Genomic DNA, 22,021 nt, shown 5'->3' with positions numbered 1-22,021 from the left:
TGAAATAATAGCGATCAGTATCACCTGAGCTACCACTTGGTATGAAAAGTTAGTTTGCAGGCACAAATCCTTGTTTGTCAAAGAAAAAGTCTGCATTTGTTAAGACTACTACACGCACCACTGGCACTGCTACAAGCGCCAGTGGCAGAGGTGCGTGTAGTAGTCTTGGCGTGCACATACTTTTTTACGATCAATAAGGTCTTGGTCACAACTAAAGTGGCCATTTTTACGTAGTGAGTTTTCAAGTTTGAGACATTATAACTCCTGAACCAAAAATGGTACTGACCCCTAATTTTCTCCAAATATCAATTATACGTCAAACAAAATTCTTGAAACGTTTCAAGATAATCCTTCAGTCTTTCTCTGATTCATGCTGAATCAAGCATTTTCATGATTTTCCTTTTTTCAGAGAAATATAAAAAAATGAGTGTTTTTTCCTTAAAATCTCAATCCAGTTATCACAATAACCCACAAAAATAGTAGAAAATTTTATTTTCTTTCATATGACATCACATTTGTTGAAATCTGATGTTTCTATCGAATTCTATCAGTTAAATAACAAATTCAGTAAATATGGCGGCCATCTTGGACGCCATCTTGGATTTGGAGGCTTTCGCAACAAATTTTTTGAGGTAAACCAGTGGAATGTTGTTTGTTACAATAAAAACTTGAAAATAAGCATGGTCTACTTAGTTTGTAGAGAGAGTGCAACTCGACCTCTGTTTTTAGCTTTTGGCCCCCCGGTTATACCTTTGATTTCAGAGGCGAAATTACAAATGTATGGTATGCCTTTATGTAAGGGTGTCACTGCTTTGCAGTTAATGAGACAATATGCTTCGTACTCCTACCACTTCTAACTGTCCCCTTTGAAGATGTGTCGATCTCTGGTGATCATAATGATTTATCTTCACGTATAAGCTTACGTTCCACACTCTTGGTTTGAGGAGACCTATAGTTACGTAGTTAAAGACTCTGTCTCTTTTGCCGGAGCCGTACGTTTGGACCCGTGAAGTTTCAAATAGCTTTTCTTTTGCTTTTTTTTTCTTTAATTGAGGTAATGCCACTTTCATCAGGTATAAAGCCCCGGTCACACAGCATTCCACGTCCAAATCACGTACAAAAATTATGAAAATCTGGTGCACGTGGTCGTGAGTGGTAATTTTTTGGTCAATTTTGGTTTGGCCGTGCTTTGTACGAGGTATGGCCATTGGCGGCTGTTCCACTGCTGAAGCACTGCTTAAGCACGGCTAACCACGTCCAGCCACATGTGTGTGCGTGGAAAAATCCATTTGTCAGCGATAAGCCACTAAACACATGCTATTTCCTGTGATATGGCAGATGACCGTGCTCTGCCTGTGACAGACCGCTAAACTTTTGCGTCTTTACTGCGTCTCCCCAAGTTTTAATCACTGCTGGAACACGGATTATCACGTGTGTTTCACGTGTGTTGCACGTCTTTACCACGTGTGCCACCCGTGGTTGTCTGCGGAATAAAATCTTGATCAGTTCAAAACTTTTTACCGCGTCTGACAGCGTTCAGATTTTTCCATGCGTCCTGCCACGTCTATAAATCGACCGTAGCTCAACTTAAACTCGACATCAACATGAACAATATCGTCTGCTTCATGGGAGACCACTTTTTGATGTGTTTTGGCCATGATTAAGCCGTAAAGCGCTATGCGACCGGGGTTTAACTCACATTGTCTTGTAAACACACACACTGGCTCCATCTCCATTTGTTTTGTATTGGAGGTTTCATTGCTTTTACTGCTGGAAAATTTTACAGGCTGGTAGCTGAGCTCTCCCAACTGATCATACCATATAATGACAACAAGATTAGATATAGCAATTTTGGTTATACAAATAAGGGTCAAAGTTCAAATTTGAAAAGACCAATGTTACAGTCAAAATGATTTTTGAAACACTTTGTCATGTTTCAATATGTTCGTGTCAAGGACGACATGGTACATAACACTGTACTCAGAAAACCTGTTAATCGACCAAGGCCTACTCGCACACGCAGACACATGCATGGGATCTCCATATGGTTTGCACGATAAAAACAGTTTGATCTAATATATGAAGGTACAAAAAATTCGACTTCACAAACATATTATCGCAATATAACTTCAAGTCGCTTTATTACATTGTTTTCGTTGTCGATCACGGATGACCGATATCTAATGACTCCATAGCGTATCACCTAACAATTCCGCGCACGCATCTATGTGCAAATATAGTGAAAAAACATGTCTTTATTTATCTCGCCATAGCTCCTGAAAACATCCAGCAACCCTATGTTTTTATTGCATATTACAAAAGCATATGAATTGTAAATAACATTTCAAGTATCAATATTTTGAGGAAAACTCGATGACATCATCATATCGTCATCTGAAATCAAAAAAGTGAAAGTGGAATTAATTTTTTTGAGGTACTGTTGCTGACATTCATTTGCTGGTATCTCCGTTGTTTTAGCTCAATATTATCCCAAATTCAGATATGCTGTACTTTGAACATTTCCCTTTCAAGTCACTGTCATTGCTTTGCAATTTGATGTCATCATACTGGAAATTGTGATTAAAGACAAAGACTCAAAATCAGCCAAATTTACGTGTTATGTCTATGGGAGGGGATTTTTTTCACAACCATGCATTGACTTGACAACGTTCTAGCACCTGTATCTCAGTTGATTTTGCTCTATGTCTTCTAAAACTGAAGTATATTCTGGCTGACACAATAAGCTGTAGTAATCATGCATTTCATTTTTTCAAATATCCACATCATGTTGACAATTTTGTAGTTTAAAACTGACAAGAGACCCGCGGGTCACGCGCTCACCTGAGTATCGCAATTTCACCTTTCATGCATTCTTGCACACTCTTACCTGAGAACATTGGAAACTTTAGGTCTGCATATGGATCCCTCCCCCCCCCCCCCCCTCAACTCGGGGGGGGGGGGGGGGGGGGCAGGCAGTCCTGGATCTGAATCTGCAATTAACAAACTTGGAACTAAAGTCATCAATGTACAAACTCATGGCATTAACTTTGCTTTATCATTTCTGGTTCTAGAGCAGAAGATTCTACATATTCCTTAATGTGGGGGGGGGGGGGGGGGGTGGGCCCCCTAGTCCCCCCCCCCCCCAAGAGGGACATGGTGCCCATTTGAAGGAATTGAGATTCTATCCCCCTAGGGATGCTACCTGCTAAGTTTGGTCAAAATTCATCTTGAGGTTTTCAAGAAGAAGATGAACATGTACAATTCAGGCTCCATTACAACTGTATTGTAGGACTTCTCCCCAGCCCTCTCCTGGGTCCTAAGGGGGGGGGGGGGGGCACCCCTGATTCCGCCAACCCCATGAACAAACTTGAAACTACAGTCATCAATGTACTTACTCAGAGTATCATCTAAGCCCTATCACTTCTGGTTCTAGAGAAGATTTTTAAAGGTTCCTTAAGTTTAGGGGGTTTGGCCCCCTAGGGACCCCCAGGTGGGCAATGGTGCCCATTTGAACAAATTGAGATCCTATCCCCCTAGGGATGCTACCTACCAAGTTTGGTGAAAATCAGACATGGCGATCTCAAAGTGAAGATGAAAATGTACAATTTAGGCCACTATTAGGACCCCTCCCCACCCCCTCCCCTGGGTCCCAAGGGGGGCACCCCTGATTCCCCCATGAACAAACTTGAAACTACAGTCATCAATGTACTTACTCAACGTATCAATTAAGCCCTATCACTTCTGGTTCTAGAGAAGAAGATTTTTAAAGATTCCTTAATTTTAGGGTGTTTGGGCCCCCCAGGTGGGCCATGGTGCCCATTTGAACAAATTGAGATCCTATCCCCCTAGGGATGCTACCTGCCAAGTTTGGTGAAAATCGGTCATGGGGTTCTCAAGAAGAAGATGAAAATGTAAAAAGTTTACGCACGACGGACGACGGACGACGGACGACGGACGACGCACGACGCACGACGGACGCCGGACGAAGAGCGATCGCAATAGCTCACTTGAGCCTTCGGCTCAGGTGAGCTAAAAATGGAAATGGAATCTGGACGAAACGATTCCTGATTTATCTTTGCAATTGTATATTGATCGGACCCACCCGGCCTGTCGCTAGAAGTTGCATAGCGCCATCACAGTCAATCACAGTCACTTGAAGACGTATTCCTGGCTGGCAATACATTGTTCAATGCATGTTCACGTACGTGGGCACATTTGACTTTTGCTCTATTTCATTTGAAAGTCAAATATCATGTTTTACCTGAGACGACAAATTTTCTTAATTTCGCATAGAAATATCGATCAGACACCCTTATCAGGGCAAAAATTTCAATATAAAAGTAAATTTTTGTTGTGAATTGTATCAAGACGAAGAATTTTCGTATTCACCCGTCTTTCATAGACTTAAGTTTCACAACAGACATTCAGGAGAACCGCGTGGCTCAATCGCTTAGCGCACTGCATGTTCATAATGCCATACTAGAGGATGAGGAGTTCGAGTCCCGCAGGACGCTGTTTTATTTTATTTTTTTAATTTTTCTCTCTTTTTTAATTTTTCTTTTTTCTTTGGCAGTTCAGCTTCACTCCGATGTCATTAATCTTACTATTTCATGAAGTACACACACCCCCATGAACACACACAATTTCCCTTGTTTTGTATCGGAGGTTTGAGTGCTTCTATTGCTCATGGGAATTTTTTCTTATTGCCAAATTGCAATTCATCAAGCTGAACATGGATACTCAAGCAGAGCCCTTAAAAGGGCTCTCTAAGTAGTTATGATATAGCGCCATCTCAGGTAAACTTTTGAATGTGATTTACTTTCACTAATTTATATCCAAACGAGCGAACAGGCATCTTGTATCTGTCTTGCATGTAATAAGGGGACTGATATGTTGCTCCGGGACTGTTGTCAAATGACCCTGGAAATATTATTGAAACACACATACATACACACAAAAATGTCATGAACTGTGACACTTGTTGATTTTGTGTGCAAGTTCCATAAGAAACCATAAGAAATTCACCTGTAAGGAAAAGGGAAAGGAATGGATTTCATTTGCATTTAATGAAAGCTAAGGTTTTACTGCACCTTGTACGTTCGTTTCTTCGCTGACATTAAATTGATGGTTTTTACATTCATCATTGTGTGTACCAAAATCTTATGCTGAAACACTGCTATAACATTACGTGAGATGACGTGAACATGGAATTTCATATACAATTTCAGCTCTAGAAAGTCGAATACATTTGCTTCATTTGTCACACGCAAGGTTATGAAGTGCCCTTATGCAGTTTTCCCCTTGCCACCTTTCATTTTTTCTTCCCTTTTCTCTACATTTTTTTGCTTTTATACTGTAGGTAGGAATGTGTACATTTACATAACACCAGCTTGAGTAGGAATGAGAACTGAATTAATTAACTCTAGGCCAGGTGTATAGCATCTTGCTCATCTCTTTGAAATTTCAGGTAGTTATTGTTCGACCCAATAACGGAGTTGTAGACAGGCTTTATGTTGCTACAGAGGTATCTCATGCCACACCCTGCCAAGTGTAGTGTGTATGAAGGTATTCTGAGTCTTTTTGCCGTGGAAAAGGCGAAGCTTTTAGTTCGTCATGGAAGTTTCACTAGTAGCCGTAGGAGATGTGTATTGTTGGCATCTGGGGCAGTATAGAACAGGATCAGGATCATGCTGTGATGACCCTGCGTAATGTGGTAAGCGTTCACTTTGATACATCTTTCTTCTTTAAAGTCAATCACTATACCGGTACTGATCGAAGTACACAATATAATATGGCACGTTTCACTAGTAGTTTAGGACAAGGAAAGTTAGTGCACGATGCAATCGCATTAAAAAAATGTTATATTCATAGTTCCCTTAACATTTCTGTGGATGTTCCGTGGCTGATTGATAGAGTAGCGATTTAGGTTACGATTTTATTGCATCTTGTATGTTCGTTTCTACTCTGACATTAAGTTGACGGTTTTTACATTCGACATTGTCTGTGTAAAAAATGAATATGCTGAAACGCTGCTATGACATTACGTGGGACTACTGTAAAAGTGGATATTTTTGCACAACTAATTTTTTGCGCGTTTTTAATTCCGCGGAATCAAGACATCACGCACAGGAACATTATGGCAAGCAAAAATATTCGCATGCTTTTATTTTCGCGCTAGTTTCTGGTTGCGCGAAATGCACGAAAATTTCAACACCGCGAAAATTTCCACTTTTACAGTACACGAATATGGAATTTTGTATATAATTTTAGCTCTAGAAAGTCTATCTAATGCATTAGCTTCATTTGTCACAAGCAAGGATATAAATTGCCCTTGTGCAGTTTTCCACTTGCCACCTCTTGTTTTCTCTCCCTTTTTCTCTACGTTTGTTTTTGTTATACTGTAGGTGGGAAAGTGTACATTTACATAACCCAACTTGAGTAGGAATGAGAACTGAATTAATTAACTCTAGGCCAGGTGTACAGCGTCTGCTCATCTCTTTGAAATTTCAGGTTGTATTGTTCGACCCAATAATGGAGTTGTAGACAGGCTTTAAATGTTGCTATAGAGGTATCTCGTGCCACATGAGTGGAAGGTATCACTGTTTAGTATTAGCAGGGAGGTGTTAGAAAAGGAGAGACAACTCTTCGTAATTCATGCAAACACATGTTTTGGTTCAAAGCGTTACAATGGGATGTCTAGCATTCCACTATACGCTTTGAAGTCATGCTATGCACCGCTCTGGTTGCAAGGCGAAGTTCGGAGACGAAGAACGCATTTCACCTTTTGTTGAATTACAAGCTTTATTTCCCCGTAAAATTTTAAATGAAGTACTCGAATTGATTAAGAGTAGTTTAGGAAAGAATTCAATATTATAAACATGTATTTCTAGTTTCTTCGTAATGCGCAAATTGAAATGAAATGAAAATTAAGCCATCTTAAAAACCTCATATATTTCTATAATGCGCACATTTCCGCATGTTAGTTTTCTATCCTTTAATCTGGGATATTTTGATCTTTCAAATAAAGTACTCCACTAAAACGTGCACCAGCGTGCTTTTAAACTATTTGCTGTTAAAATTTTCAGTTTTACACTGCATTTTGATTCGCTGCTCCAATTCAAGGTACACAAATTCATTGTTGCCATCACATTGAAAGAGAGAGAGCGAAATGCAGTAGGGGCAAGTATTTCTAGATGTGAGAGCGCTAGTCCCGATTATTGATGCTCTCTTTTGTCAAAGCACCTGATTTCCACCTGTAGTTAAGCGCATAACTTCTCGGCGGTGCCGCGCATGACTTCAAAGGAGAGCAGGAGTTGTCTCTCCTTTTCTAACACCTCCCTGGTATTAGTAAAGAGCTTTTCCATGCCACACCCTGCCAAGTATAGTGTGTCGAAGGGTTTGTGTATCGTTCTGCCTAAAGGCAAAACTTTTATTTTCTTCATGGCTGTTTCTCTATGCGTAGCCGTAGGTGATGCGTGTTGTTGGCATCTGGGCAGTAAAGAACTGAGTATCATGCTATAATCCCCCTGACTTATACGTGCTAAGCGTTCAATTTGATATATCTTTCTTCTTTATGAAGTCAATCACTGCTGATGGGATTAAGGAATTATGTTATGACACTTTTCACTGAAAGTTTATAAAGCAAAGTTTATGCACTATGCAAGCAATGTTGCATGAGTAATACCATTGATCTTAGAGGCAAAATTATGGTATGCCTATATGTAATGGTGTTATTGCTTTGGAATTGCTGAGACAATATACTTAGTACTCCTTCAACTTCTAATTGTCCCCTTTGAAGATGTGTCAGTCACGGGTGATCGTCATGATATATCTTTCACGTATAAGCTTACGTTCCACACTCTTGGTTCGAGGAGACCTATAGTTACATGGTTAAAGGCGATGTCTCGTTCAAGGGAGCAGTACGTTTAGGCCCGTGAAGTTTCGAACCTCATAGGATGCAAAGCGAAAATTGTTTTTCTTTTGATTTTTTTCTTTAATTGAGGTAATGCCACTTGGTCCAGGTATAAATCACATTGTCATGTAAACACATACACTCGGTCTATTTCCCTTTGTTTTGTATTGGCCACTTCATTGCTTTTACTGCTGGAAAATGTTACAGGCGTGTAGCTGTAAGAGATCTCCCAACTGATCATATTGTTTAACGACAACAAGATTAGATATAGCAATTTTGGCTATGCAAATAAGGGGTTAAGTTCATATTTGAAAAGACCAATATTAAAGATAACATAAAGTTTTGGTACCTCAAAAGTTTCCCTGAGTTTCCTTGTCTTAGTTTGTGTTTCAGGTTAAAGTACCTTTCATGTAACTAACACTGTGAGACTTACTCGCCCCAAAGTGCTCTCATGTGTTAGTAATCATGCAATAATGGTTTCGTACAATACGTGTATATTGATAGTCGCGGTACCGCGTCGAGTCAAACTAACGGCTCGTTCGAATTTTTCAGAGCCCGCTCGATCTGCTCTGGTATGAAACCATTATTGCATGATTACTAAGACATGAGAGCACTTTGGGGCGAGTAAGTCTCACAGTGTTAGTTACCAGGTATATGAAAGGTTCTTTAACCTGAAACACAAACTAAGACAAGGAAACTCAGGGAAACTTTTGAGGTACCAAAACGTTATATTATCTTTAAAGTCAAGATGATCTTTGAAACACTTTATTGTCATGTTTCAATTTGTTCGTGTCAAGGACGACATGGTACAGACACTGTACTTGCACTTGCAGACACACGCACGGGATCTCCATATCCTTTTGTAACATTGCAAAAGTGCAGCAGTAAAGTTGTCCCCAGTATATTTGACCCTGCAGATGCCCCCTCCTGATATGCACCCCCCCCATCATTAGGAGTGGAGCAGTCTGCAAGTTGCTTAATTTGCATATTTAATCCCAAGCCAGCCAAGAGCTGCTAGAGAGTTCTTTGCGGGTGCACAAAGACCCCAAATTTGCCATTGTTCTAGCTGCTCTACCAAGGTGAACATCTCCCAGTGAGCATCTCCTCAAATCTGAAATTTGCCCAGAAAATCTGCAGCCCAAAGGTATGTTTCTGTATCTTTTATTGATTTCCTGTTAGTTCCATTCACAGAGTATAAATACTGAAAGTTGTATACTTGTTTGACTTGATTTAAAAGTAATATTTCAAGTATTGATGATGAAAGTTTTCAACTCATGCAAGTTTGAGTGATGTACTGTATAACTTGTTATGGGTCTAGAGGGAATAAGTGAACAAAATTGAACTTGTGTGTGAGTTATATATTAGTAACATGTTACATAGTAGTACAAAGATATATGATGCATGCTAATGTGGTATCTAAAGTATGCGTACGTATAGTTGATGAAACTTTTGAAGAGTTCGTAGAGTTGTCTCATAGCTATACCATGTTATGTTGCAAGGAACTTTGAGATGTAAGAACAAAGGACTAGTTGTTTGTACTTGATGCTAAGCTGTGTGTGGCAGTGTGTATGAAAGAGAGTGTGTATATATTCCACCTCATAGGGCCAATGTGTAGGCCACTGGTTACTACATGGAGGCATATATGCAAATTAGGTGGAAACTTATACAAATTAGATGGAAGTTTGGATGTGAGTGGAGAGTGCAAGCTGGCAGAGAGAGAAAGAGTGAGGTGGAGAGGGAGAGACAGGATGAGAGAGACTGGAGAGAGAGAGGGAGAGAGATTGGTTACCTCAGTGTGCGTGTATGTAGGAAGGTGTTGTACATACATTGTATATATATGTGGAATTAGGTAACAGGGCATAGTGCAGAGTGCAATGGCACAGAGTGCAGTGACTTTGTGTGCCTACTCTCTCGCTGACCAGTCCCTCTTGTTACTATGGCAACGAGATAAGACTCAGCAGAGCCAAGGAAGGAGTGTGCTTTGTACACATGCACTGTGTGGGTGAATACTTTGTCACCTTAAAAGGTGATGTTAATGCTTTCCTGGATATTAGTTTGCCAGTTTCATTTAGTGTTTAAGATTCCACATGCACCTTAGTTGTTTACTATCAGTCATTTACCTCAGTATTAAGCGCTATATAAATGTTATTCATTATCATTATCATCAGTCATTTAGTATTTAAAGAGTATAGAATAAGATTAGTCGTTAATGTATTTATGAAGCAATTTCAAGTTGCATGGCTTCTGGTCAAAGGATTAGTATGAACTTGGATTTATGGCTTTTTGTAGCATTTCTTAACAATGCTACTCGCATATCCTTCTGTCAAACTGATTGTTTAACAACTTATTTGGGTTACAACACATGAAATTATAATCTCCGAAACAGTGGTATATTGTAAGCCGATTTCTATTAGAGTTTTGATGTACTTTTGCCACTTTCAGTTAGCCCATATGTTTATTGTTTCATGCTGTGTTCTTAATCTACTAGGTTCTGCAAACATGGAGCCAGCAGAATTCCTGTAATTCTGTAACTGGACATTCACTCGCCAGTTACTGTACATTCCTTATGAGCACAGGCTAGGTAGCCAGGGTGAGTCTCATAACGATGTTTTGTTGATTTATTAGATGATTTGTGTCAATATGTATCATTTTCTAGACAGAGAGTAGATTTCATGTACTTCTATACTTGTCTATGTTTCAGTTGGATTATCTTTAATCCAGAGCTATGATTATTTCTATGGTTTCAATGGTTTCTCATGCTTTACTTGCATTTAGCTATGATGAATGGGAAATAGTGTTAGTATGGAGAGACTAGTTGATGTGTCAGACTACAAAGATACAATCATTATGGAATATTTAATATAATGTATTGGTAAACATTGTTAACGCCTAGTTTACAGTTTACTGATATATGGAAGTCTTCTTGACGTCATATTCTTTTTGCTTTGTATTTGTTATCTTCACTTCTGTTGAGTGAATGATGGGTTTGATAGCCTTTTACATACACTGTTTCATATGAATTTATGCAGTGATGCATAGTGATTTAATAGCTGGCTGTCACATTGAAAATGCATTTCCAGGTTGTTTCATGTACAACACCTATCGGTCAGTCAACTAGACAAACATGTTTACGGGTAGGGATAACGAGACAAAAAGTGCGAGTGAGTGAGCGAGAGAGAAAGCGAGAGTGAGAGAGAGAAAGTGCTAGGACAGGTGTAAATGTTTTACAAGTCGCGCCATCGATGACCGAGAGGAGTTCATTTATTTTTGCATGTCAATTAATGTAGAAAGAAAAGACAGGAAATAGCTCCAGTTCCGGGAGAGTGCGGTATAGGTGTTTTCGTTCAAGTCCTTTTAGTTGTATCAAATATTCCAAATGCCTCGAAAAGGAGTGTCGTAGTCGAGTAGCAATTTAACAGTAGAGTTGGATCTTTTCGTGGCAGACACCATTTTGATTTCACCGAGAGAACATTGAGTTAGCTCCGTGATGGCAGAAAACCAACCTGCCACACCCAGGCGCCAGTTGGCAAGATAATTTTGTGTCTAAGCCCAATTTCGTTTGCGGCCAGGAGCCGTCCGTCCACCTTACCGTCAGCCTGTATACTGGCTGATTTGAGTTCAGATTTTGTTTGCTGCCAGAAGGCATATTCCAACAGCCTTTGCAGCCTTCCAGTAGCCAAGAAGAAGAGGCATTTTGGTTATATTACACCGGTCATTGGTAAGTTAAATTGCGATTTGATTTCTGCTTTGTCGTGTAAAAGGATGTGAATGTGTTTCAGGGCACCACATATAGCCCCGGAGAACCCCGTGAATAAGTGATAAAGTATATTATACTGGTGTACAGTTTTTGAAAACGATACGGTGATGTTTGATAAGCTATGCACTGTTATATTTCCAATGTTTGAAACGTTTCATTATGTGAATTTTGTATGTTAATTGGATAATAATGCAGTTCTCAAATTTTCACTGTGATGTCAGGATTTTAAGCTGATAATCTTTTTGTGTGTGTGGTTAGAACACACCCCATTGGTATGTGTTGCATTTAAATAATTTTGTAGATGGCGCCGAGGCCGAGGTCGAATCTACTCCCAGGCCGACGCATTCGCAGCAGAGCGACTGTGCCCGCCCCTCGCTAGGGAGAACTTTTGACGCCAATGAATACGGAACGCGGGTCCCTCGCGAGACTTTGGAGCTGGAACAGCAACCTCGCATACAAGGACGCTCCACCCACGAATCAGTTATGTTCGGGAAGCGAATAGTTTGACAATTAAGGTGACTCTGTGGACAACGCAGGTGAGCGATGAACCTGGCGGGTGCATGACACCCTGTTGATATGATTGGTTATGACGAGGAAGTGTCGCCGAAGTAGAGAGGTGAAGGTCATGTTAAATTGGTAAAAGGATGAATATGATGTGCACATAATTCGAATGTTGGTATTTATACACTCCATGATAGTTGCGGGTTAACACAGAACCCGGATGTAAACGGAAGCAGTGTAATTGAAGGCAAGTGTTATAACCGCGGTAAACCGTCGTGCGTGCAGGCTGGTCATCTCAGGATCAGCACTACGGTGGTGTGAACCATATAGTGTTGCGCTTGATAGCAGATAGTGTATTGTCAGGGATAACGAATTAATAGTGAAGCTGTTATAATTATTCCGAAGAAGTGTCAAGCCAAAAGTACAGGTGGAACCGGACCAAGACAGGGTCCCGTTCACATGGTTGTCGAATATAAGAGTATTGTAATTTAATTTATCTCACTCAGAATTTTGATTTTGCATTTTATGTTGGTCACAACTCCTTGATTTCAGTCTTGTAAATATTCTACAAATGGTTTATTAAATTGTACATTAAAGTGAATGGCACGAGTGTGATTGAGTATTATTTAAGTCCGCCCATGTGACATTTTCTGGGGGCTTGTCCGGGAGTATAACTCGTGCCATTCGAAGTCACATGGGTATATAAACGGAGAAAACAGTGTAAAGAAAAAGGTTGAAGAAAACTTGTGATTTTTTTTGTTTCCTCTACATTTGTATGTATGTACTATCTATAGGTGCACCGTTGTATATTCATTGTGTACATGATCTGAACTGATCTGAATACATTCTGGTAGTATAAGTGCTCAGGTAATTCAGAATGGAGCTAGCTAAGTTAACTGAAATTGGAGAAAAGTTCGGATTCAGTGGAGAGGAGCTTAGACAGTTTGTTACAGACGAGCAAAAGAGACTCAGAGAGGAAAGAGCGGACATGTTAGAGTTAAGGCGACAGGAAAGAGAAACAGCCGAGCTACAATTGGCGATAGCGCGTGAAAAGCAAACCAAAAGCGAATCAAGTTCTAATGGGTGCAAAGCTCGATCTCCAAAATTGCCTCTATTTCAGGAAGACAAAGATAACATAGATGCCTATCTACAGCGGTTCGAACGATATGCCAAAAATCAAAACTGGCCAACTACAGACTGGGCACTCAACTTAAGCACACTGCTTACAGGTAAGGCTCTTGATGTCCACTCTAGATTGTCAAGTGCGGAATCCAATGATTATGACACTTTGAAACATGCACTCTTGAAATCCTTTCAGCTCACTGCAGAAGGATTTCGCTCCAAGTTTTTTTCAGGCAAACCGACAACAGGAGAAACGGCATCCCAGTATGCAAACCGACTAGAGAACTACTTGAACAGGTGGGTAAGCCTCTCTGGTATAGAGCACACCTTCGAGGAGCTGGCAGATCTACTCCTCCGGGAGCAGCTCATCAGTGGGTGTCATCGAGAGCTGGCCATCTTCCTGAAGGAACGGCAGCCCGAGACTTCGAAGGACGTGGTGAAACTAGCTGAGCAGTACTTAGACGCCAGAGGAGGCACCTTCAAACCACCCCCACCGGCACAAAGGAACATCCAGACACACGTGGGACAGATGCCACGGAGCAACACCAGACCTGAAGGTAAAATCCCTCCAAATAACATTTCAGGAAATAGGCCCCCATCTCAACCCAAATGTTACAACTGCCACCAACACGGTCACCTTGCCCGTGATTGTACAAAACAGGGAAACAGAGGCAGAACGTGTTTCATATGCCACAAACCAGGTCACATTGCTAACTATTGTCCTTTCTCCCCCATGAAATCGGCAGGTCTAGTCCTCGCCCAGGATCCAGAGCAAGGAAACCCCCCTATCTCGGAACACAACCTGGCTTCATTGGAACCCGATCAGGTAGAACCAAACCCACATACTCCCTGTCAATGTCCAGCTTGCACTAACACAAAGGTCAAAATTGAGGCTTCTTGTATGATGGTTCGGATGCCACTCAATGCCCCCAAGCTAGAATCCACCACAGACCATATCCAATTCAAATGTGGACACTCCTTGCCGTTGATGAGTGCAGCATGCACCAAAGAACATGTGGTCAGACAAATGCCAGTTACTAACGGACTAATCAATAACAATCAAATTTCTGTTCTCAGAGACAGCGGCTGCAGCGGAGCTGTCATTAAACAAGATCTTGTCCAGCCAACCCAAATGACAGGTGAAGAAAGTACTTGCGTGCTGATTGACGGCACAGTGAAAACTCTCCCCGTCGCTAGAATAGATGTTGACACTCCCTTCTACGTAGGAAAAGTTAACGCATTGTGCATGAAAACTCCACTCTATGACCTGATTTTAGGTAACCTACCCGGAGTAAGAGAACCAGACAACCCAGATCCTGACTGGACGGCTACACCAATGCCTGTCGGCGCAGTACAGACGAGAGCCCAGGCTCAACGAGACGGTAAGCCATTTCGTCCTCTCAGAACCCCACACCCAATGGAAGATATCGTGACTCCAACAGCTCTCAAAGAGGCACAACAGAAGGATGAAACATTACACCGCCTGCGAGAACTCGCCGATACTCGTTCAGAGAAGGTAAGTCGCAATAACGGTCTCTCTTCCTTCTTTTACAAAGATGGAATGCTGTATCGCTCATTCCACTCTCCCCAAATGGACCCCGACACAACAATCACACAAGTGGTAGTACCAAAACAATACCGCAAACAGGTTATGCAAACAGCCCATGAAAACATACTCGGAGGGCATCAAGGTACCAAAAAGACAACAGAAAAGATACTTACCAATTTCTTTTGGCCCGGTATGAACTCTGACATTACCAGGTACTGTAGATCGTGTGACGTCTGCCAACGTACACTATCAAAAGGTCGTGTAACCAAGGTCCCACTCGGAACGATGCCGCTCATCGAAGTCCCCTTCGAACGCATTGCTGTAGACATAGTTGGACCAATACACCCAATGACTAACCAGAAAAATAGGTACATACTTACCGTTATTGATGTTGCTACTAGGTACCCCGAGGCAATCCCACTCCCAAGCATCGCGACAGAAAGAGTTGCAGAAGCCCTAGTGAGCATCTTCACCAGAGTCGGAATCCCCAAGGAAATGCTGACCGATCAAGGGACTCAGTTCACATCTGATCTCATGAAAGAGGTAAGCAAATTACTCTCCATCAAACACTTCACTACATCCCCATATCACCCTGCCGCGAATGGACTAGTTGAGCGCTTCAATGGCACCCTAAAACAAATGTTGAAACGTATGTGCGCTGAAAACCCAAAAGACTGGGACAGGTACATTACTCCCCTTCTATTCGCAGTGAGAGAAGCACCACAAGAGAGCATGGGGTTCTCCCCGTTCGAGCTTCTTTACGGCCGGAAGGTACGTGGACCCCTCGACATCCTGAGAGAACTCTGGACAGGAGAAGCCGAAACAGGTGAGACCAAGTCAACTTACCACTATGTACTTGATCTCCGAAACAGGATCGACGAAACATGCCGCAACGCCCACACTCAACTTCAGAAATCAGCAAACAGGTATGCAAAATACTACAATCAGAAGGCAAAACACAGGGAGCTACAAGTCGGAGACAAGGTACTCCTACTCCTACCAACTGACAGGAATAAGCTCCTTCTACAATGGAAGGGCCCCTTTGACGTGATCTCCAAAATCAGCTCCATGGACTACAGGATCGACCTCAACGGGAAACCAAAGGTGTTCCACATCAATCTTCTGAAAAAGTATCACGCTAGAAATGATGTTCCCTCTATTTCAGATGCCGAAGCTGCTTGTACCGCCGTGATCGAATGCGAAGAGCAAAATGATGACGAGGAAGAAACGCAGCAACCACTAACTAACACATCTCTCCTACAGCCTTTCCCATTTCAGGCGAAAGAGTCACTCGACGATGTCTCAATTAACTCAGCCCTTTCCTCCCCACAGAAAGAACAGGTCAACGAACTCCTCAACGAGTACAAAGACGTCCTGTCTGATCTTCCCGGTCGAACCACGTTAGGCGAACACCACATCAAACTCAAAGGAAATGAACACCCGAAGAGTAAACCATATCCCATTCCCCACTCTCTTAGAGACACAGTCAGAGAAGAGGTAAAAACCATGCTATCGCTCGAAGTAATTGAGCCATCAGAAAGCCCCATTGCCTCCCCCATAGTACTGGTTAAAAAGCCCGATGGCAGCAACCGGTTTTGTGTAGACTTCAGAAAACTCAATAAAGTGACTGTATTTGATGCTGAACCCATACCAGATCAAGATGAACTCTTCACAAAAGTCGCCCATGCAAAGTTCTTCACCAAAATAGATCTCAGCAAAGGATACTGGCAGGTACCCATGGCTGCCGAATCCAAACCACTAACCGCTTTTCTTACCCCCGATGGTCTCTTTCAGTTCACAATGATGCCCTTCGGCTTAGTGAACGCTCCCGCCTCCTTCAGTCGACTGATGAGGAGACTGCTAGACCAACTCGGAGGAACGGTGAACTACATCGACGACATCCTCATCTATTCGACCACGTGGGAAGAACACCTACGTACACTCACAGAACTCTTCAGACGACTACGAGCCGCAAAGCTCACTGCTAGACCAAGTAAGTGCTTCATCGGACAGACAAGCGTCGAATTCCTAGGACACGTGATCGAACACGGACAGGTAAGACCCCGCCCTGAAAAACTCAAAGCCATCAAAGAGGTAAGTCAGCCTCAGACCAAACGAGAGCTCAGATCCTTCCTAGGTATGGCGAACTACTACCGGAAGTTCATCCCGAACTACGCCGCCGTCGCCGCACCACTCACAGACAGGACCAGAAATGCTGAACCAAACAAGGTAAAATGGGAAACGAGCCAAGAGCAGGCCTTCACAACACTGAAGGAAAAACTTTCTAACCCCCCTATCCTTCATTTGCCAGATTTGTCACAGGACTTCATCCTCAGGACAGACGCCTCCAACGTTGGACTAGGAGCAGTCCTCCTCCAAACACACCAAGACGAACGATTTCCAGTCTCCTACGCGAGCCGAAAACTGCTTCGACGAGAACAAGCATACTCAACCATAGAACGTGAGTGCTTAGCTGTAGTTTGGGCAGTAAAGAAGTTCGAACCATACTTGTACGGCAGACAATTTGTGCTAGAAACAGACCACCACCCACTAGTGTACATGAACACGGCTAGCCCTGCAAATGGGAGGCTAATGCGTTGGATTCTGGCTTTGCAACCCTACAGATTCCGTGTGGAAGCTATCCGCGGCAGCGAGAATGTTGGCGCAGACCTACTAAGCCGGCTGTAGAGAGAAAGATAGTGTTATAAGTAATTTCTTTTAATTATGAAATGCATTTTTCGAAAGGGGGAGTGAAATGGGGGCTTGTCACATGGGCGGACTTAAATAATACTCAATCACACTCGTGCCATTCACTTTAATGTACAATTTAATAAACCATTTGTAGAATATTTACAAGACTGAAATCAAGGAGTTGTGACCAACATAAAATGCAAAATCAAAATTCTGAGTGAGATAAATTAAATTACAATACTCTTATATTCGACAACCATGTGAACGGGACCCTGTCTTGGTCCGGTTCCACCTGTACTTTTGGCTTGACACTTCTTCGGAATAATTATAACAGCTTCACTATTAATTCGTTATCCCTGACAATACACTATCTGCTATCAAGCGCAACACTATATGGTTCACACCACCGTAGTGCTGATCCTGAGATGACCAGCCTGCACGCACGACGGTTTACCGCGGTTATAACACTTGCCTTCAATTACACTGCTTCCGTTTACATCCGGGTTCTGTGTTAACCCGCAACTATCATGGAGTGTATAAATACCAACATTCGAATTATGTGCACATCATATTCATCCTTTTACCAATTTAACATGACCTTCACCTCTCTACTTCGGCGACACTTCCTCGTCATAACCAATCATATCAACAGGGTGTCATGCACCCGCCAGGTTCATCGCTCACCTGCGTTGTCCACAGAGTCACCTTAATTGTCAAACTATTCGCTTCCCGAACATAACTGATTCGTGGGTGGAGCGTCCTTGTATGCGAGGTTGCTGTTCCAGCTCCAAAGTCTCGCGAGGGACCCGCGTTCCGTATTCATTGGCGTCAAAAGTTCTCCCTAGCGAGGGGCGGGCACAGTCGCTCTGCTGCGAATGCGTCGGCCTGGGAGTAGATTCGACCTCGGCCTCGGCGCCATCTACAAAATTATTTAAATGCAACACATACCAATGGGGTGTGTTCTAACCACACACACAAAAAGATTATCAGCTTAAAATCCTGACATCACAGTGAAAATTTGAGAACTGCATTATTATCCAATTAACATACAAAATTCACATAATGAAATGTTTCAAACATTGGAAATATAACAGTGCATAGCTTATCAAACATCACCGTATCGTTTTCAAAAACTGTACACCAGTATAATATACTTTATCACTTATTCACGGGGTTCTCCGGGGCTATATGTGGTGCCCTGAAACACATTCACATCCTTTTACACGACAAAGCAGAAATCAAATCGCAATTTAACTTACCAATGACCGGTGTAATATAACCAAAATGCCTCTTCTTCTTGGCTACTGGAAGGCTGCAAAGGCTGTTGGAATATGCCTTCTGGCAGCAAACAAAATCTGAACTCAAATCAGCCAGTATACAGGCTGACGGTAAGGTGGACGGACGGCTCCTGGCCGCAAACGAAATTGGGCTTAGACACAAAATTATCTTGCCAACTGGCGCCTGGGTGTGGCAGGTTGGTTTTCTGCCATCACGGAGCTAACTCAATGTTCTCTCGGTGAAATCAAAATGGTGTCTGCCACGAAAAGATCCAACTCTACTGTTAAATTGCTACTCGACTACGACACTCCTTTTCGAGGCATTTGGAATATTTGATACAACTAAAAGGACTTGAACGAAAACACCTATACCGCACTCTCCCGGAACTGGAGCTATTTCCTGTCTTTTCTTTCTACATTAATTGACATGCAAAAATAAATGAACTCCTCTCGGTCATCGATGGCGCGACTTGTAAAACATTTACACCTGTCCTAGCACTTTCTCTCTCTCACTCTCGCTTTCTCTCTCGCTCACTCACTCGCACTTTTTGTCTCGTTATCCCTACCCGTAAACATGTTTGTCTAGTTGACTGACCGATAGGTGTTGTACATGAAACAACCTGGAAATGCATTTTCAATGTGACACTGGCTTAGCAGAAAATTTCTCATTGAATCATTCTTTTCTTTTACATGGTTACACACTATGATGTATTGTTGAGTAAACATCATACGTTCAGTTTATATTCACAGTACATGATACCTCTTTGGTGCAGTAACACATGTTATTCATCTTTCTCTGTGTTGAACGTGTTTCAATAACTTGTAAATATTCATTTGTTTGTTTTCTGTTTGTTTACTCCAAACACAGGTTTTCTTTTTAATTTATTTATTTCTGAGCGCAATAAAAAGAGATGACACGTAACTTCGGCCTATGAGTGCGTTTATCCTGCGTCACACTTTGCATGATGGAAACAATTTGATCTGAATTATGAAAGTACAAAAAAAATTCAACTTCACAAACATATTATTGCAATATAACTTCAGGTCGCTATATTACATTGTTTTTGTTGTCGATAACGGGTGACCGATATCTGATGACCCTCCAGCGTATCACCTAACTCGTCTTCAGTGACGAGTTTCATGTCTCGTTCATTTTTGCAGTTTCTAGTTTTGTACCTTGCCAGAGAAAAACAAAGGTGTGTAGTCATGCATAAAGTTTCCCTTTTCATTGACCTACCGGGGTGAAAGTCAATCAAATTATCTTTCATATAGTATATACAGGGGTCGCGCTTAACTTTTTTTTTAACCTAGCCACGCGGACCAGTTAGATTCAATTTTGGCTAGTCCGCAAAATTTTTGACTGGTCAACAGAAATTTTTGACTAGTCCGTCTTGTTTTTTAATCGCATGACTAATGTCAATTTGGGGAGGGCCCCAAGTAGGCCTACATTTCAGTTATTATATCATATATCATATTCATTATCATTACTTCATTATCATCATTCATCATCACTATGTTTTGTAACTGTTTTGTGACAGGTTAAATTGTCTTCCGGGTCAGGGGCAAGACATACAGCCTACAGGCCTCGGAAATGTTGATGTTTATTTACGAACGCACGCACGCAGTAATCACACCAACACGACACAAGAAGTGAAGAACAGGTCGATTATTCATTCTTTTTTTATCTCCAAACAAACGTTTCAGTAGTGACAAATACAGGCCTAATTAATGGTCGATTTGTTTTAAGCTAAGCATCTTTTTGAGGCACCATTATAAACCAGGGTGCTACACAACTTTTTTTAATCACTTGCCCAATCGGGCAAGCAGATTTGCAAATTAGTGTAAAACACTTGCCCGAACAGAAAAAAATAATCAGAAAATATAAATAATTGAAAAAAAATCACTAGTATTTCAAGGTTTTAATGGGAAAAAAAAGAGAGTGAAGTTGATAAACAGCTGAGGTTGAGAAAAAGAGAATCAGGGTTTCATTTTTTAGGACTACTCTAGTATTACCACGCTCCTTTACGCCTTGTCAGGAGCACTGAAATAGGTGTACCTCTCCTTATTTTTTTTTTCACATAATGGTACTTCAATATATAAAATGCTTCTGGTAATTGGTTATTCCATCTCCCCTCTACCTGACTCCTTTCACTGTGTACTTGTACTCATTTCACTCTGATCTTTCCACACCTTGGCCTCGATCCCATTGGAAAAAAGAAGAAGAAAAAACAAAGAGAAAACACACACACACACACATATTGCAACACACAACAAAAACCTCTTCCCTACACCTTCCTGATTTCCGTGTTTCTATCAGGTGAAAGAATAAAACAACAGTACTATGTTGATTGGAAACTCGACACCCATTCATGCCAGCCAGGCCAGGCTGCCATGTAACTTCAAAGCACATTCCGACAGCTGGCTGGCAAAACCACATGGCAAAATTTGCGCGCGCGTGTAGATTGCAGGATGGGTGGAGCAGGGAGGGTGGAGCTAGGGCCTGGGAACAGGCAAGGGTGATTTGATAGTCTGTGAGTTATCAAAAGCAGACCTTTTGAAAAATTGAAACGTCATGATACGATCTTGTCTTCCTTTTGGACTGAAAGAAAAACATCAAAAAGACGAGTTGAGTATCATAAATTTTTACATAGTCATGCAAAAAGATTACTACACTCATGTCATGACAAGAAATGAATCAATATTCCAAGACAAAAACAAAGCAGCCTCGGGTACCTGACGGTGACATCGAGACGCCATGCATTTACCATGCACGTTTGGGAGCAACATGTTGGAGTTGGCAGGGGGAAGGGGTGATCCTGGAGTTTGTGAAAACTTCCTGACACCCAGGGAGGTTAGATTCTCTTCCCGCTGTCTAACCGGGTAGTGAATTTGTCTCGGCATACGAGAACTTTCATATATTTCTGTGATTTAGTTTTTTAATCGAGTGATTAATCAATCCCTTTCAGTAAACATTTAAAATACTCGAATAAGCACACTATTATAATTTATAGTGTAATCGACTGTTCGATATTTCTACTATGGGTCAAAAGAAAGGCTATAGAACCATGTGTTGCTTATAGAATCATGATCTTTGCGATGATTCCTTGAACTCAGCTCACGAGCTAGTTCTTCGATCGATATTTCCAGGCTATATTTACACGCTGTTTATTCCAGTGCGCGCATTCTTTCGTCTGGCACCTAGCTGGGGTCTG

General features: G+C 41.7%; 2 protein-coding genes across 2 annotated transcripts in view; one reads left to right on the top strand and one right to left on the bottom strand.

Annotated features, from left to right (window-relative positions):
- The window catches only part of LOC139744272 (uncharacterized), a 337,296-nt gene that overhangs the window by 153,464 nt on the left and 161,811 nt on the right, over positions 1 to 22,021 (bottom strand). The gene's annotated exons all lie outside the window — the stretch shown is intronic.
- LOC139744266 (uncharacterized) lies at positions 13,048 to 17,529 on the top strand. Its single transcript, XM_071654711.1, has one exon. The coding sequence runs from the start codon at positions 13,048 to 13,050 to the stop codon at positions 17,527 to 17,529; it is 4,482 nt and encodes a 1,493-aa protein (XP_071510812.1).

The sequence above is a fragment of the Diadema antillarum genome, unplaced genomic scaffold (genome assembly GCF_040938485.1).
Source record: "Diadema antillarum isolate AM-2024a unplaced genomic scaffold, OU_Dant_1.0 seq00001152_RagTag, whole genome shotgun sequence".
Taxonomy (NCBI): Eukaryota; Metazoa; Echinodermata; class Echinoidea; order Diadematoida; family Diadematidae; genus Diadema; species Diadema antillarum.
Note: the sequence above shows the minus strand (reverse complement) of the source record. Positions and strands in the feature narration are given on the sequence as shown.

Coding starts and splice junctions, on each gene's coding strand:
- LOC139744266 (XM_071654711.1), top strand. CDS start 13,048: ATGGAGCTAGCTAAGTTAACTGAAATTGGAGAAAAGTTCGGATTCAGT.